The sequence below is a fragment of the Artibeus jamaicensis genome, unplaced genomic scaffold (assembly GCF_021234435.1).
Source record: "Artibeus jamaicensis isolate MK-2021 breed Jamaican fruit bat unplaced genomic scaffold, CSHL_Jam_final contig_1016, whole genome shotgun sequence".
In the NCBI taxonomy this organism is placed as follows: domain Eukaryota; kingdom Metazoa; phylum Chordata; class Mammalia; order Chiroptera; family Phyllostomidae; genus Artibeus; species Artibeus jamaicensis.
In genome coordinates, this window is record NW_026521195.1 from 548,520 (window position 1) to 563,466 (window position 14,947).

Sequence of the window (14,947 nt, forward strand, 5' to 3'; positions counted from 1 at the left end):
CACCTCCTGACCCTGCAGCCGAGTGCCAGTGGCAACCCAGAAAGTGGTGTGGGAGCTGTCCGATTCCCACCGCCGTGAGCAGAGAGACCCTCCAGGGAAACCCGTGGTTGAAGAGTGCGCTGAGGTTGCTTACGCCCCCAGGGGAAGCCAGTGCTGTGGATTCTGTAAGGAGAGCCATTTGTGTGCATTTGTTAACGTTGCACTTCTTTCTCGAAAATTCGAGGCCACTGTTCACATGCACATGACCTGCCGTACTGATAAGGCCTCACTCTTCCTTGTTTTGGGGGTCAGTGATCCCCAGGATGGCGCCTCAGAAGCATTCTGTACCAGACATGATGGAAGTTCTAGAAAGTGGTAAACCTATGGTCTTCCATAAACCCTGAGCAGCAGAATTTCAATTAGTTAAAATGAGCCCTCCTTCCCATGGCCTCCAGTTCTACGGAGGGTTAGAAAAATCATTTCCTCCACGTTTTCTCGAGTGAAAACAGCTGGTGGGTGAGATGTCCCGTCGTCGTTCCTTTCCAGCCTCCTGGGACCGGAAGGGGTGTGCCCCACGGGCGGCGCGGGTGGCCTGGCTCTCAGCCGCGCTGCCCCGCCGATCGGGGAGGCCTGCTCCAGTGAAGCATGTGCTGCCACCCACCGGGGCCCTGCTGAGGCCTTCCGGACGGGAAATGCGGTTCTGGGTGGCTCACACGCAGGGACAAAGGCAAGGACAGGAGAGGCTCTTTTACCTCGGGGCTGTGACGTCACAGAACACCGGAAGGCCCACTGGAGTGCCAACGGTAACAGATATGGATTTCAATGTGGTGACACGATGCAATGTTGTGCAGCCTCCGAAATTCACTTTCAAAAGCGCGCGAAAGCCCCGAAGACGGCAGTGTCCCAGCACTAAGTGAGGGGATGGGAACGCAGCGCAGGTCCGTGGGGAGCAGCGCAGGTCCATGCAGCGCGTGAGCGCGGGACGTGATCTCCGGGGCCTTCCTCCCAGCTCCACGGCGTGTCCTTTGTCTCCTGACAGCAGCAGCGGGAGTGACGACACGGAGCTGACCCAGGTGCTGCTGCGGACGTTCGGGGACGAGGGGCTGCTCTGCGCCAGCGGAGACCCAGACCCGTAAGTGCTGCTGCTCGGGCTCGGGCGCCGCGGTTCCTGCGTGGGGTGCTCATTCACACTCTGAGCAGGGACCCTCCGCGTGGGGGTGGGCTAGTGCTGAGCAGGCCCTTGGGACGTGGCCACCAGAAGTGGCTAGAAGTCAGCTGTGTGGGGGTCCCCTCCGGTCCTCGGTACATAACAGGGTCTATGCTATTGCCAAACGTCGGTCAGTAATTGATAGCATTCAGTTTCTTTAATAAAAACCAGAGCTAAACTCTGGTTACAGTTAGACATGAAACATATATTAACTATTGTTTACTTTTAGGGAAAGCTTGAGCATGTGAAAAATTAGCTGTAATTTTTTTTTTTTAACTAAAGGGACTTCAGTCAGTAAGTTCAGTTTGGGAGTGAATTACTTTGAATGTTTTTTTCCTGGCATGAAAATGGCCGTATAGAGATGAACTTTTTAATGAAAACTTGGTAAAGCAGGTCTTCCTTCACAGACTTTCCCTCCTGCTCTGCTCGGCCATGCTTTGCGGGGGTCCCGTGCACTGCAGGTCTGTTTGGGGGCGGGGCCGATACAGGGGGGCCTGGCCTCAGGCTCGCCCACTGTGGGGGTGTCTCGAACGAGGCCAGTGAGGAGGACACGCCGGCCCTGCGCTGACCCGCTGCTGACGGTCTCGGGAGGAGGAGCCCGTACAAAATCGACCGCGCCGTTCCCCTCTAGTGCTCTCTGGAAAAGCAGAGTGATTTCTTGGGCTACGTAAGAGCTTCTCTGGTGATGCTTTTCTCTCGATTTGACTGAAGCGAGCGGGATGAAGACGCATTGACGGTGGGAAACGGAAAGGTGGTCCAGACCCCGAGGTTGTGGTCCTGGCGCAGCTGGGCCACAGAGACCTGCCGCTGGCAGAAAAAGGCAGTTCGCCGTCCGCTCTCCCAGGAAGAGAAGAAGGAGAATAAGTGCAGAGCACACCTGAAGTTCTCCTTACACAACAGCCACTTAAGGTCCAGGCTCTTTACAAGCACGGACGGGGGTCCCCAAACGCCCCTCCCCCCTCATCCCCACCTGCAGACCGCCCTGGGCCTTTCTCCTGTACCCCCCACTGCCGGCCCATGTTCGGGTTTCTCCCTTCACTTCCTGAAGTCCATGCAGCCAGTCTGTCCTAACGCAACCCCGTTTTGTAATGGCTTCTCCCCTCTCCGTGGCCTAGAGCACAACAGGCTGGGCTGTGGGCTGCCTCACATGAGGGGTGTGAGCACTTCCACTAACAGTGTTGGTGTCCAGGCGGCCCCAGCTGCGCTCGAGTCGCTGAGGGTACAGGCCGAGCAGCAGTCTGTACTGCGGACGAGGTCATCTCCTCCTCGGAGAGTGGGGTGTCACTGGCTCTAGCAACAACCACTCCACAGCTCCTGGGGGGGCCTTTGAAGTGACACCTGCGCCCCACTCACTGGCAGTCCTTCTGTCACTTCTGGGGGATGCGTGGGGTTTCCAAGTCTCATGCCTCTCTCCTCCGAAGGCAGTCAAGTGCTCCGAAATCTGTCATGGTACCAATCTGACCTCAAATTGAATCTTCCTGGAGGAGTAATTCAAAATTTAAATGTGCCAGCGTTGCTAACTTTCAGAAACAGTGGGCAGGTGTAAGCATTTAGTTTCCTTTGACAAGGCTGATGGCCTGGTGACACTCCAGAGCCGATTTCTCTACTGTGTCAGAGGCAAAATGGGCACTTTCCCACCCATTCCTGCTCATTATTTATATGCAAATCGAAAGTGGCAGTGAGCTAATCAAATATTCCTCCTGAACATCAAAAGCCAGGTGAGGAGGCACTGGGCTTGTCTCCATGAGCCGGCCACAGACGTAGGAGGGCCTCCTTGGTGAGATGCCACCTCGCACGAGGTCAGGGCACCATTGGTGACAGAGTCCTGGGGGTGGGGCTGAGGATCCAGACCCCAGGGCTGTGTGCACATCAGGCGTCGTGGGAACCGGCTGCCTGAACCCGTCTCCCGCCCTCCCTCCTGCTCGCTGCGTAGCCGGGGTGCAGTGTGCAGCCTTTCCTGAGCCTTGTGGGGAGGTGCTCCTGACTCGGAATCCGCCGGGCACTGCTCTGCTCACGGCACGGCTCCGAGGGCGCAGCTTCCACATTCAAAGGGAGCAGGGCAGGAGAACAGGGCCGTGTGGAGGAGGCAGGGGGGACTCAGTTTCCTGCAGAACTTCACTGTCCTACGCGCTGGCTGGTAGTCCCGTCTGGGGCGTGGAGGAAGCAGGGGCAGTGCGCCGGGTGGAACAGGGAAGAAGTCACTTTAGACAGCAGTGACCAGACGCAGCAGTCTTTTTACATCCCGAGGGTGTCCATGTTAACTTCCAAGTCTCTAGCTGGAATCCCCATGAGGTACCTGTCCAAGAGGAGGGCGTCTTCACATTATTTCTGGTTTCAAGATTAAATGGAAACCGCACTTTGCTGACCAGGGTCATGGAAACGCCAAGTTTCTTTTCACTGGACTGGACGTTTGTCCCTTCTGTGTCCCGTGCTGAAGCAGGACAGCCCAGAGCAAAGAGCCAGGCTGGAGCTGAGGCCTGCCTTCTGCAGCCTGTGGTGACCGGGCTGGGCCGCCACTCACTGCCCCACTGAGGGACTCGAGAGCCTGTAGTGTAGCAAAAGTGAGTTTCTCTCTTCTTTCCTGACTTTTGAGTGCATAGGAATAATTGTCCTCACTCGAACAACTTTTGATTTAAAGAATCGGAAGTGTGGGGTCTGCAAGGAGGAGAGCTCCAGGGGAGCTGTGGAATGAAGAGGTCCGAGCTGCACCTGCAGGCCATCTTCAGGACACTTTCCGTGGTCTTACGACACTTTCCATGGCACTGCCTTTCTTGGCACAGGAACTGACTCTCTGCTTTTCTGTTGAATGGTGATGATCCTGGTGCCACATCGGGAGAGGGAGCGAGCAGTCACCTCGCTCACTCACTGCTGGGTCGCTGCTGAAGGTACTTGGGTTTGGGACCAGCTGCCTCAGGACTCTCAGCGAGGTCCCTGGAGGCCTGGCCCTCCCTTCCCCACAGCAGAGCACCATCGACCCCAGTGGGGACTCTTGTCTTGTCGGGAACACTGCCGTCAGGTTGGCAGCCCAGCCGGAAAAGCACACGTGAGAGCCGGGCGCTGCGGCAGGCGGGGTGCCGTCCAGTGCTCTCCTGCTGGACCTGCCCACGGCAGCTTTGTCGCCTGAGCCATCTCTGTTCCTGTGTTCTCTCTGCAGGAAGAACCCTTCCTGTTGGCGCTCGGACCCGCTGTTCCGCCCAGATGCCCAGGCTTCCTGTGGCTGCCTGGTAGGTTTCTGCAGTGGCCCGATTATTTTTAAAGGCTAAAACTCGAGGGGCAGCGATGCTGACTTCACTCGTGACAGTGCACTGTGGTTGGCGCCGCGTGGTTCAGTTCACGTGGTGGGACGCGGCCTGGAGGAGTTCCACTCCTAGAGTGCGCCCTGAGACGGTGCAGGCGGTCTGCGGGCTCACAGCCCCCTGCCCCCACCCTGCCCCCACCCTTCCCCTAACCTTGCCCTTGGAGGGAAACTTCCAAGCATCTCCGGGCTGAAAAGGCTCTTGTCACATGACGGCCCACTTTAGTCCCCAGAGCTGCAGCGTGAGTGCTGAGATGCCACTTAGCTCTCTGACAGTGGCAGACCCCTAGTGGGCACAGGTGAGGCCGTGTCCCTGTCACTCAGGGCCGCTTGGCTGCCTGCCTGTGTGGGGCGCCTGCTGAAATCTGTCTATGAGACTGACTGCAATGCACATCCAAGGAGACTCCGAAGGCATCAGTCAGGACTGCAGGCCCATTCTCCCCAGCAGCAGCTCGCAGGGTCACCCCGACCGACTGAACGGGGAGAAGTGCCACAGCCCACAGATGGGACTGTCCCCGGTGTATCGCCTTCCCCGCACCTTCCAAGAGTGGGGAGGGCACCAAGCCCCGGTCCTGACAGGGCAGCCCGGGGTTGTGGCCCAGGCAGTGCTGGGCGCCGGCCTCACCTGCTCCTGGGCGGTTAATCCACAGTCGGAGCCCGGCTGGCGCCCGAGCGAGCAAGTCTCAGGGGGAGCCATTTAGTTTCTCCAGGGGGCATGCGGGGCAGCACGCACTCCCCGGGGGCCCCTGCGCTTCCCAGCTTCCCACTCAGTCGGCCCCACCCACGCTGCTCGGTGTCCAACGCAGGACCACCTCGTGGAGAGGGTTTCCCTCTGAGTCCTTCCGGCTCTGCCCACGCGTGCAGACAGCCAGGCACCTGACGTCCCCAGTGTGAGTGTCCACCGAGGTCCCGGTGGGGTCCTGGGCAACTCCCAGAGGTAGGCGGGGCCCAAGGCCACGTGAGACGTCAGGATGTGCTGTGTGCGGCTGCGTACAATGCGCACCCACGTCTGACCCAAACTTTCAGGGAGAAGTTATTTTCATTTTTTAATTCAGTTATTTGTTTTATTGAGATACTTGGTTTTTGTATTGTAGAGAAATTTTAGCGTTTATTTTTGAACATACAGATATCATTGCTTTCTAGAGTTATGCATCTAACACATACGCATAAAAGAATTTAAAACATTTTATGTAGATGCAGAATTATTATTACCCATGTATAATGGGCCTCCTTGTTTTCCTCTCAAAGAATGTAAGCAAAAAGTGCATTATACACAGGGAAACACACTGTGTATAAGAGGCCGAAGGAGGTTTAGTAAAAACCGAACGCCCAGGAAAGTCACCCTCAGGTAAGGACGGTGTCAGGAAACCTGCTTGTGGGTGGGCCCAGCCAAGTTTCTCTTTTACCTCCTTGGGCACCGTGACAGACCTGCCCAAACGCCAGCGCCAGTGCTCCCTCCCTGACCAGCCGCCTGGGCCACACGCTGCTGAACCTCTCAGCCTCCCACCTGGAGGAGCTCCTGCTGCTGCCCAGCAACCAGCCCCGGTGGGTGCCGAGCCACAGTGTCTTGGAAAGCCTCTTGTGGCAGACGCCATGTCTTAGGCCAGGGAGGGTCTAGTCCGATGGCAGGGCTCAGGGAACGCCCCGGGGGAGGGGTGACAGGGCCCCAACTGCCCAGGGCCTCAGGGCAGCAGAAATGCTGTCCCCTTGCATGCGCCCCCCTCCGGAGCAGAGTGCTAACCCGTGGCTGCTGTTCCTAGGCTCGGGGGCTGGTCCTTTGGCGTGCAAGCCCCAGGTGCCGGTCCAGAGGCCCGTTCGGCGGCCGCCACACCGAGAAGCCTGGCCAAGGTAAGAGTCTCCCATTTCCTTTCCCTGCTCCTGGTGCAGGTGGCCTGTAGGGAGACCCGGCACCCAGACACACCCTGGGCACAGGGGGCCGAATGCCATCCTGGGGCTTGTTCCTGGGGCAGAGAGAGCTACATGTGCACATGCCCTTGAAGACAGAACAGCTTTCCTCTGGACTGTGTGGCAGACAGCCCCTGTTGCTGTTAGGATCTGACTCCACCTGATGGGCCTGAAGCGAGGGAGAAGGTGGTTTTCAGGGACATCCCCAGCCAGGGCCACTCTGAAGGTCCCAGGGTCCCTGGGAGCAGAGCTCTTCTCCTTTGGGCCTGACGGCTCCTCTGGGAGGTTGCTGGGCCCTGAGGGCACACGGGGAAGCCGAGCCCCAGGGTGGGGTGGGGCAGAGCCAGGGGCACCCCTCAGCTGGTGTGTGGAGAGGGCATGTGGACCGGGGTGGAGGAGGAGGTCCCTGTCCCCCAGCAGGCCCCAGGAGCGCTGCATTCACACGGCCTTCAGGTGGGGATGGTGGCAGAGTCTACACTGCAGTTCAGCATGGGAAGCGCCCCGGTGGTGTCCCAGCTGAGGAAGAAGTCGGGGAAGGGCAGGTCGTGGCAGAGGTGTGGCCACTTGTCACAATTCACACGTGAGCCCCAAGGAAGGACACCCACCCCTGCTTTGTGGGGGGGCTTCCATCCCTCCCAGAGCCTGGAGAGCTGGTCAGATGAGGGCTCGAGTGCTGGTGGCTCGATCAGCGAATGTAGGCTCTGCAGGGGCATTTCGAAGTGCCATCCCCGACGAGAACCTCAGTGTCCACACTGCGCCCCGGGGGGAGGGTCCCCGAGGGAATGTTCACGTTGCTGTGTGACCCTCAGAGCCCCTCCTCAGTAGGCAGGAGGGGAGGAGGGTCACAGCTTTGTATGAGACGTTGAGACTCAGAGTGGCTTGCATGCCTCGGCCGGTGTTTGGACCTAGGCTGTGGCTGCGTTTAGAGCCTGCCTAGTTTGCAGAAGTCGTTCATTTCCTCCAAGAGTGTGGAAGCCTTTTCACCTGCACTCACCCCACTCTCCCTGTTTACTGTATCTTCGCTGGCACTGGGTGGTGGCAGGGCGGCCCCTCTCTCTCTGCTGCAGGCTGTGCCAGGCCCACGTGCCCTCCCCCCCCTTTCCTCTGTGTGCCCATCGGTCTCCTGTGTCGACGGTTTCACAGGGGCTCCCACAGTCGTGACGTTGCTGATCTAAGACCGTCCAAAGCTTCGGAGGGTTCTTTTCTAATCTGCACAGAATTTTTATGAGCTTGTTTGCACCAAACTGACCACATGCTGGGAAAACAAGATCTCAAAGAGCTTGATGCTCCAGAGGACAGCGTTTTGCAGATTCCTGTGTACATTCGGCAGGGAAGAGGGACGGAAGGACGATCGGGAGGAGGTGGGAGGAAGCGAGGGGGATGGACCCTAGGTTAATAGGTCATGTGCTCTCCTGGGGCGACTACTCCTCCCAGGCCTCAGGAAAAGAGGCCTTTCAAGGGGCCGCCAGCCTAGACGCCAGAGAGACCAACGGGGCTGCTGTAAGGCGCCCGCACGCCTTTTAGTGAAGAAGCTATGTGCCTGGGGCGTGACCGCCCAGGACGACCTGGCCGATTGGCATGTGTGACCCGATCCCTGTGAGGTCACTTTGGTCACACTGACTCCGGCACCCATTTCCGGTCTCTGGGGCTGTCTAGCACGTACTTTGCCTGGCACAGGGATGCTCGGGAACTGGAGCGGCACACGGTGGCACTCCCCTGCCCCTCGCCGCTGACCGGACTTGTACTTGGCCTTTAGGGTTCATCACAAGATGCTATACCACTTCATCGTCTTTCAAAAGATAAAATAGAAAGTTTTCAGAGGAATAGGCTTAGCATGAATTAAATTCATTGTATTGTAGAAGGTTGTCCACGGAACCTCTCTGCATTGTTTCACTCACATCCTGAGTGTTTATCTTATTTAATCAAAGTGCTGGCTGGGTTGTATCCATTTTTGATAAAAGGGCCTTGCTCTCTCCCTCCTGGCTTACGGCAGACATTCTGTTCACAGGGAGTTTCATGCATTTAAACACCCACCGAGGGATTTTCCTTACAGCTGCTTAGTTGCTGTCTGAGACAGTGTCACTGGGGGTCCCCGACAGGGAGGGCGGTGCTGGGGTGTCACTCTGTGCACAGGTGCGCGGGGAGGAATTTCACCGCAGACCTCCACAGTGCTGTCCACGGCTTCCGACAAGCGGTTCTGAGAAAAAGGAAAAAGAGAGAAAACCCCTTCCTTTGAACTCGGCTAAATCTCAAATGCTAATTCGAAGATCATCATAAACACTATAGTACCTACCTGGAGAATCTGTAAAATTCCTCCTAAGTAAAGGCCAGTTCACAGAAGCGCTGATGTGAAGAAGTTCAAGAACGTTTCTGACTCTGTTCCTTGAAACTTCACGGACCAGTCGGTCACCCTTTGCCAAGTTCACGCTGGCCAGCAGGCAGCCACAGGACCCTTATTCCACCACCAACATGCGCTCCTTCAGCCGGCAGCTCTGTGGGGTTGGCCTGCTCCCTGGGGGCGTCTGTCCCTCCCGAGAACCTGTGGCCCTCGTCTCTGCTGTCCTCAGAACTTCCGTCATCCCCATGCCTGGCCGTGGGGGCAGAGGGGTTTGGAAATGTGCCGTGGGCACTGCTCACTGGAGTCCTGCCTGAGCAGGGCTGGGCTCCGGGCTGGCTGCCCCTCACGGGTGGAGCAGTGGGTTCTGGGGTCCGGCCCGAACGCCACGTACACGGTGGCGACCTCTGCAGAGCCTGCCGGGGCTGCTCTGTTTTGGATGTGCCGGCCGAGGGCCCAGCGTCTGTCAATGGAATTACGACCAGAATTTGCAGTTGATTCATTAACATCTTCAAGACACTCAACAGCCTTCCACGCTGAGAATGTTTTTAAAAATTCTCCTTAAAATTGTATTATTTTGAAATGCGATGCTGATGGTTCAACTGGTCCTCCTCACGCAGCTTTACTGTCCCGCCTTGGAGCACCTTGCCTGCGTCCTGTCTCCTCCGTCACCGCTCTCCTCTCTGGCGGGCCCGGGACTCGTTCCCCCACGCTCAGCCCGCGTTCAGTTCTGTTTATTTTGAGAAGTGATGTTCCACACTCAGTTATTAATTTGAAAGTAATCTCTCTCTCTTTTATCACTTTCCCCACTTTTAATGTGCAGGTCAAATTTCATTATTTACCAACCAAGAGAGAAAACAATGATGGGTTTAGATTCCTGCTCACTGTGAGAGTGTAATTGTAGAGAACATCCATATTTGTTCTGGGAACATTGGTCTATTTTTAGCTGTAAATTATACGCTTGTGATAAACAGGAAGTCAGCAGACTGGGTTGACTGCTGTCAGTCCCGCAGGAGTGTTGGCCCAGGGCGGGGCCGGCCTCAGGTGCGGCTGCCCTGGGCCCCCACGTCTGTGAGGAGTGGGCGGGTGGGCTCAGCCTGGCCCCTCTCTTTTCAGGTGTGGTACAACCAGAAGGGCTTCCATGCCCTGCCCTCCTACCTGAACCATCTCAACAACCTGCTCCTGTGGGGGCTCCTGCCCCCCGCCCAGGACTGGAGACACTATGGTGAGGCCCCTGCTTTCAGAGACCGCGTTCTCGTGTTCTCGAGGAGGGCGGCGGGAAGATCCCGGGGTAGGAACGTGAAGATTGGCCGGTCGGTCACTGGCTGCACCTGCGCCTTGGGCAGCGGGTCTGGGTCTGTGTCTGCCCCGAATGGTGGCTTGTCTGTGTGGTGAAGGGAGTGGGCGGCCTGAGAGTTTGCCTGCCCCCTGGTGGCTCTCGGGTCACACGGGAGCCAGCGAGCATCCTGCACCGAGGGTGTCCGATAGGTGCGGGCTGCCCTTGGGCACCAGGAAGGTGAGTGCCACGGCCGGTTCGCAGCGGGTGGCTGGGCGAGGGAAGTGCTCCCGGCCCGGGCAGCAGTCGGTGCTCTATGTCACGGCCCGTCCTCGGCCCTGTTCGGTGGCGAGAAGGTGCGCACCCTGCAGAGGGCTTGTGTGTGCGGAAGTCCTTGTTCACAGGGGGCGTGCGGCGAACGTGTGCGTGTCAGACAAAGGTGGGTTTGCACGTCCTCGCGGGGCCCCCATGGCCCCCACGGCCCCGCGGAGACTTGTAGGGCTGCAGCTTCATGGGAGGAGCGCACCCGGAAGAGACGGGGACCTGCCATCACGAGGGATGTGGGGCCAAAGCCTGGACGCGCTGCCTCACAGAGGACACGTGCACGGCATCTGGGGACCGCGGGAGGTGCAGCGGGGACGAGACTTGTCACCGCGGAGCCGACCTTACCCATTGCCACGTTGCTGCCGGCCAGTTCCCAGAAAGAACAGCCAGAATACAAGTGATGAGAATAACCAGACAACGAAAAATAATGTCAGTGTTTTCAAGGGTACACTGTGAAGCGTTTCTGAAGACCTTCGGAGGGACACGAGGGAGAGACGCCAGTGGCCCCTGGGCTCTCGTGGGTGCCGACTGCCTGGCCTTTGCTGGAAGGGCGGGGACACCCCCACCCCACACACTGCCGCCGCCACCCACGCACGTTCGGCCTACGCACAGCCCCAGGGAGACAGTGCCCAGTGGCAGGCGTTGGCCCTGCAGTCGTGCGGCTTTCCCAGCGAGGGTATCAGAGCTACGGACGCAGAGGATGGGTCAGCTGGGGTCCAGAAAGCCAGGGCCAAAGTCTCTCTCCACCACCCACCACGTTCGGCCTAAAGAAGCCACCCCGTCTCCGCTCTGCTTCAGAGACCCCTGTGCCCCTCCCTGGGCGTGCGCCTTCTCTGTTTGGGGCTCTGCCCCAGGAGGGCTGCTGGGCAGAATTTCTGATCCCTGAGATGGATCGCGCCCACAGCCCTGAATAGTGGGAGGAGCCCTGCTGTCTAGAGTCTCACTATTTTGAGGAGCAGGCGGCTGTGGGCAGCAGGCAGGGAGAGTGTGCGCCCCGTGCAGGTGTGAGTCCTCCTACCTGCCTCCTCTCCGCCAGCTCCTTGGAAATATGGGCTGAGGGGAACAGGGCTCCCTGCCACCTGGGCTGTCTTTGTTCTTGCTCTCGTAACTTCCATTTCTGAGAAAATAGGCACACGTGTCCCTCATTTAAGGGCTTCTAGGTCCCACCCCACTTGGGCAAAATGCAAAATCTCAATACCAATGTATAGAAATGTTTGCTTGATTTTGAAATATGCCTACTCCTGCCAAACTCCTCCTCCTGAATAGCTGTGGTTCTAAATGCATCTAAGGCAGCCAAAGCCAGATGTGGCATTCAAATTCACAGCTCACCCAGTGTCTGTAAGCCAAAAGCTTCCCGGGTTTCCTGGGCACACACACCACCCTGCCTTTTGTGGGGGGTCAGTGACAACTCTGCCCCCCACCCACCCCACTCTGGGTCTGCACTGGGATGGGGTCTGCGTGTATCGCTGCACTGGGTCCTTCTGGAAGACCCCTGCTCCCTTCCAGTCCTGATCCCCAAACCCTTGTTCGTGCCTCGGTCCATGAGTGTCATCCTGGGACTGGGCTGTGTCCCACCAGGGTGGGGGGCTGCAGGGAGGGCTGGCATGTCCGTCCAGGTGGCCCTCTGCACAGGTGGGAAGCCCCCTGCACATGTGGGCGGTGAGGCGGGGCTGGTGGAGTGACTTCTCTGTCCAGGGAAGGAATAGGGCCACCTGGCTGTCCAACACTTGGTGAGATTGCTGACGTCTGGTGGCATCTGGCCCCCTCCCCCAGATTGGGAACAGAGTCTGCATGAGTGCGTGACCCGCTGCGCAAGGAAGGCTCCCCGCTCCCAGTCTCTGTGCGGCCGGCACACTCGGATCAGGAGGACCAGCAGAGGGAGACGTGGGGCTGGGCCTGGTGGGGGACAGACTCCCATCCCCTTCTTGTGGAAGTGGGATGCCACTGGCACGTGGCTGAACTCCGTCCCAGCGGAGCACCAGCCCTCCACACATTCAGGCACGCACGCTCACATGCTCTTACAGTCTCTGCACCTGCATTTCTGTCATCCAGACGCAGCTCGGGGGCCAGGGGCCTTTGCCCGCTGGCCTGGCCTCTGCCAGGGAGCCCCCTTTGCACACTGCTGTGCGGCCCCCGCGCCTCCGACCTTTCCTCTGCCCTCCGGCCTGCAGGCTCCTGTCCTGTTGGTCTCATGGCACACGCCAAAGGCATTCTCGCCAGTCTGACCAAAGTACCTGTGATTACGATTGGTTTCAAAGATAGTAACAATAGTAGTAATTCTCTACCCTTCTAGCTCCAGAGTGACTTTTTAAAGCTTCAGATGCCTATATTTGGGTAAGGGTTTCTGGTCCCACGAACTCACTGCTGGGACTTGGCCTGTTGTTAGTAGTGACCAGTGAGATGCTGTTCTGCTACATGATGCCTATGTTTGTGGTGCAGACTGGGCACCGTGCTGGACGGCCACTATTGTCATTGTATCACTTGGCAGTCTCAGGGAGGAGTGGGCCGTGCCCCTGACTGAATACTCAGCTGTGGTGTGTTGCATGTTGCACAAACTCTTGCGGCACGTGGGCTGCACATCACTGCCCGAGGCCGCAGGTGTGTATCTGAGGGTCAGATGGTCGAATGTGGTCCCGTGTCAGCATGGGGCCATGGCAATGCATGCCAGTGCACGCCGGTTCTGGGGGTTTCCTGCTCCTGGGCACCAGCACAGCTCCTGGGCAAAGCAACCAGGAGAGTCTCCTGGGTGCAGAGGGGCTGCGTGGCGTGGCAGGGGGCTGTCTGCTGACCACGTGGGAGAGGGCGTGCGGGCCACTTTCCGTTTGTCTCCCACAGGAATAACGCTCTACAGTCACCCATACGGAGGGGCCCTGCTCAATGAGGACAGGATGTGAGTTGAAGGCGGCGGGGGCGGTGGAGAGGGTAGAGGGGGTGGGCAGCCCGCTGTGGATCGAAGTCTCTGGGTTACTGGGGGGTGGGGTTGGCGCTGCCTCTGCAGTCACCTTGATCGGCGCTGGCGCACAGGGTTAGCGGCGCCAGCTGGCCGTGTTCACGGAGTGCGGGGATGGCAACTTTCAGGGAGGCGGTGTGCTGCCGAGGTTGGACTAGTGGGCGTGACACACAGCTACGTCTCCATGTGGAGAACGCGCTGAGGGTGTGAGGTCCTTGACATCAGTGATGGGCCGGTGATGCGTGGAGCTACAGCTAATGCCTGCCCCCCTCGCCCCTGATGGGGCTGCTGTGGGGCGGGGGCAGGGCACCCAACCTGGGCGAGGGCCACGCCCCGGCACATGTACCCTGGGAGTCTTTCCCTGTGACTGGGGGTTGGGCGTAGCCATGGAGAGGAGACGTGAAGACAGGCAGACTCGAAAATGCCCCTCAACTCTGCTCTCTTCGGCTCTGGTCCCTGCAAATGGGGACCAGTAATCCATGCCTTCTAGGTCGCCTAGGGAATTCAGGGTGTGGTCCCCGCCCCCAGCCAGCCAGTCTCCCAGCAGGAAGGGGCCCAGCCCTGTCTCCTGGCTGACAGCCACTGTGCTTGCCTGCAGCCTGGAGAGCGTCCGCCAGTGTGGCGTGGCCCTCTGCATTGCGCTGGGCTTCTCCATCCTGACCGCCTCGAGGGGGAGCGCCGTGGTCAGGGACCGGGTGACCGGAGCCAAGAGGCTGCAGCACATCAGTGGCCTGGGCCATGGAACCTACTGGTTTACCAACTTCCTGTACGACATGGTAGGACTGGGGGCGCTGTCCCAGCACCCCAAGGGGTGGCCTGTTAAACTGTGTGTTGTGCCTGTGCACAACACACAGTGTGCAGTGTGTGCATATGTGCAGTGTGTGGTGTGTGCACACGTGTGGTGTGTGGGTGACATTCCAGGGCTGAGCCCCCTGCTACAAAACTTGTCATGTGCAGAACAAGCACACTTACCCAGAAGCCGGCCCCTGCCCCCGAGGTCACAGGACCCCTCTCCTTCTCACCCCCTCAGCTCCTCTATGCGGCGTCCGTCTGCCTGTGTGTCACTGTCATCCTGGCCTTCGGGCTGCCAGCCTTCACCTTCCGCCAGAACCTGGCCGCCACTGCCCTCCTGCTGCTGCTGTTCGGGTGCGTGAGGAACCGCGCGGCCGCTCGGTTAGCGGGCGTTTTCGGAGACAGAGAACCCCAGGGTGGCTCTGAACTTTCTGGGGGCTGCGTGCTCTCCTCTCTTTTCCAGCAATTACCTGGCTTCTGTGAGAGTCACCGCGTGAATGAGATGGGCCAGGGAGCTGCATTGCCTCGTGGGGGAGGGTGGCCGGGCATGGGCGAGGGTGGCTGACAGACTCGTGCCCTTGGAAACCACTCCCAGCCCTTGTCACTCAGACGTGGATCAGGGGCTGAGTGTGTCCCCCAGTGAGCTCTGTAGTGGCTGTTGTGGGGGTTCTCTCCTGGCCCCGGGTCTGGCACCCCTTCCCTCTCACAGTGTTTGTAGTTCAGAAATGTTTTGTCTGACGTTTACCTCCTTTTGTCTCAGAGAAAAGTGCAAAAGCAGAGAAGCCGTTCCACATGCTTCTCCATTGTTGGAACTAGTCAGGGTCGCTGCCAATGTCTTGAATTGGCTTCTCCTGTGTGCTGCACACACCGTGTCATGTGGGGGA

The 14,947-nt window shown here is 58.6% G+C and overlaps 1 protein-coding gene across 2 annotated transcripts in view; it reads left to right on the top strand.

Annotated features, from left to right (window-relative positions):
• The window catches only part of ABCA13 (ATP binding cassette subfamily A member 13), a 114,322-nt gene that overhangs the window by 74,635 nt on the left and 24,740 nt on the right, over nt 1-14,947 (top strand). Inside the window, exons 31-38 of one of the 2 annotated variants that reach the window (XM_053661418.1) lie at nt 1,019-1,111; nt 4,341-4,410; nt 5,908-6,026; nt 6,242-6,329; nt 9,838-9,946; nt 13,157-13,211; nt 13,870-14,047; nt 14,302-14,417. In XM_053661418.1, coding sequence (XP_053517393.1) covers nt 1,019-1,111; nt 4,341-4,410; nt 5,908-6,026; nt 6,242-6,329; nt 9,838-9,946; nt 13,157-13,211; nt 13,870-14,047; nt 14,302-14,417 — 828 coding nt within the window. The remainder of the gene's footprint in view (nt 1-1,018; nt 1,112-4,340; nt 4,411-5,907; nt 6,027-6,241; nt 6,330-9,837; nt 9,947-13,156; nt 13,212-13,869; nt 14,048-14,301; nt 14,418-14,947) is intronic. The other variant, XM_053661420.1, reaches the window with a different exon arrangement.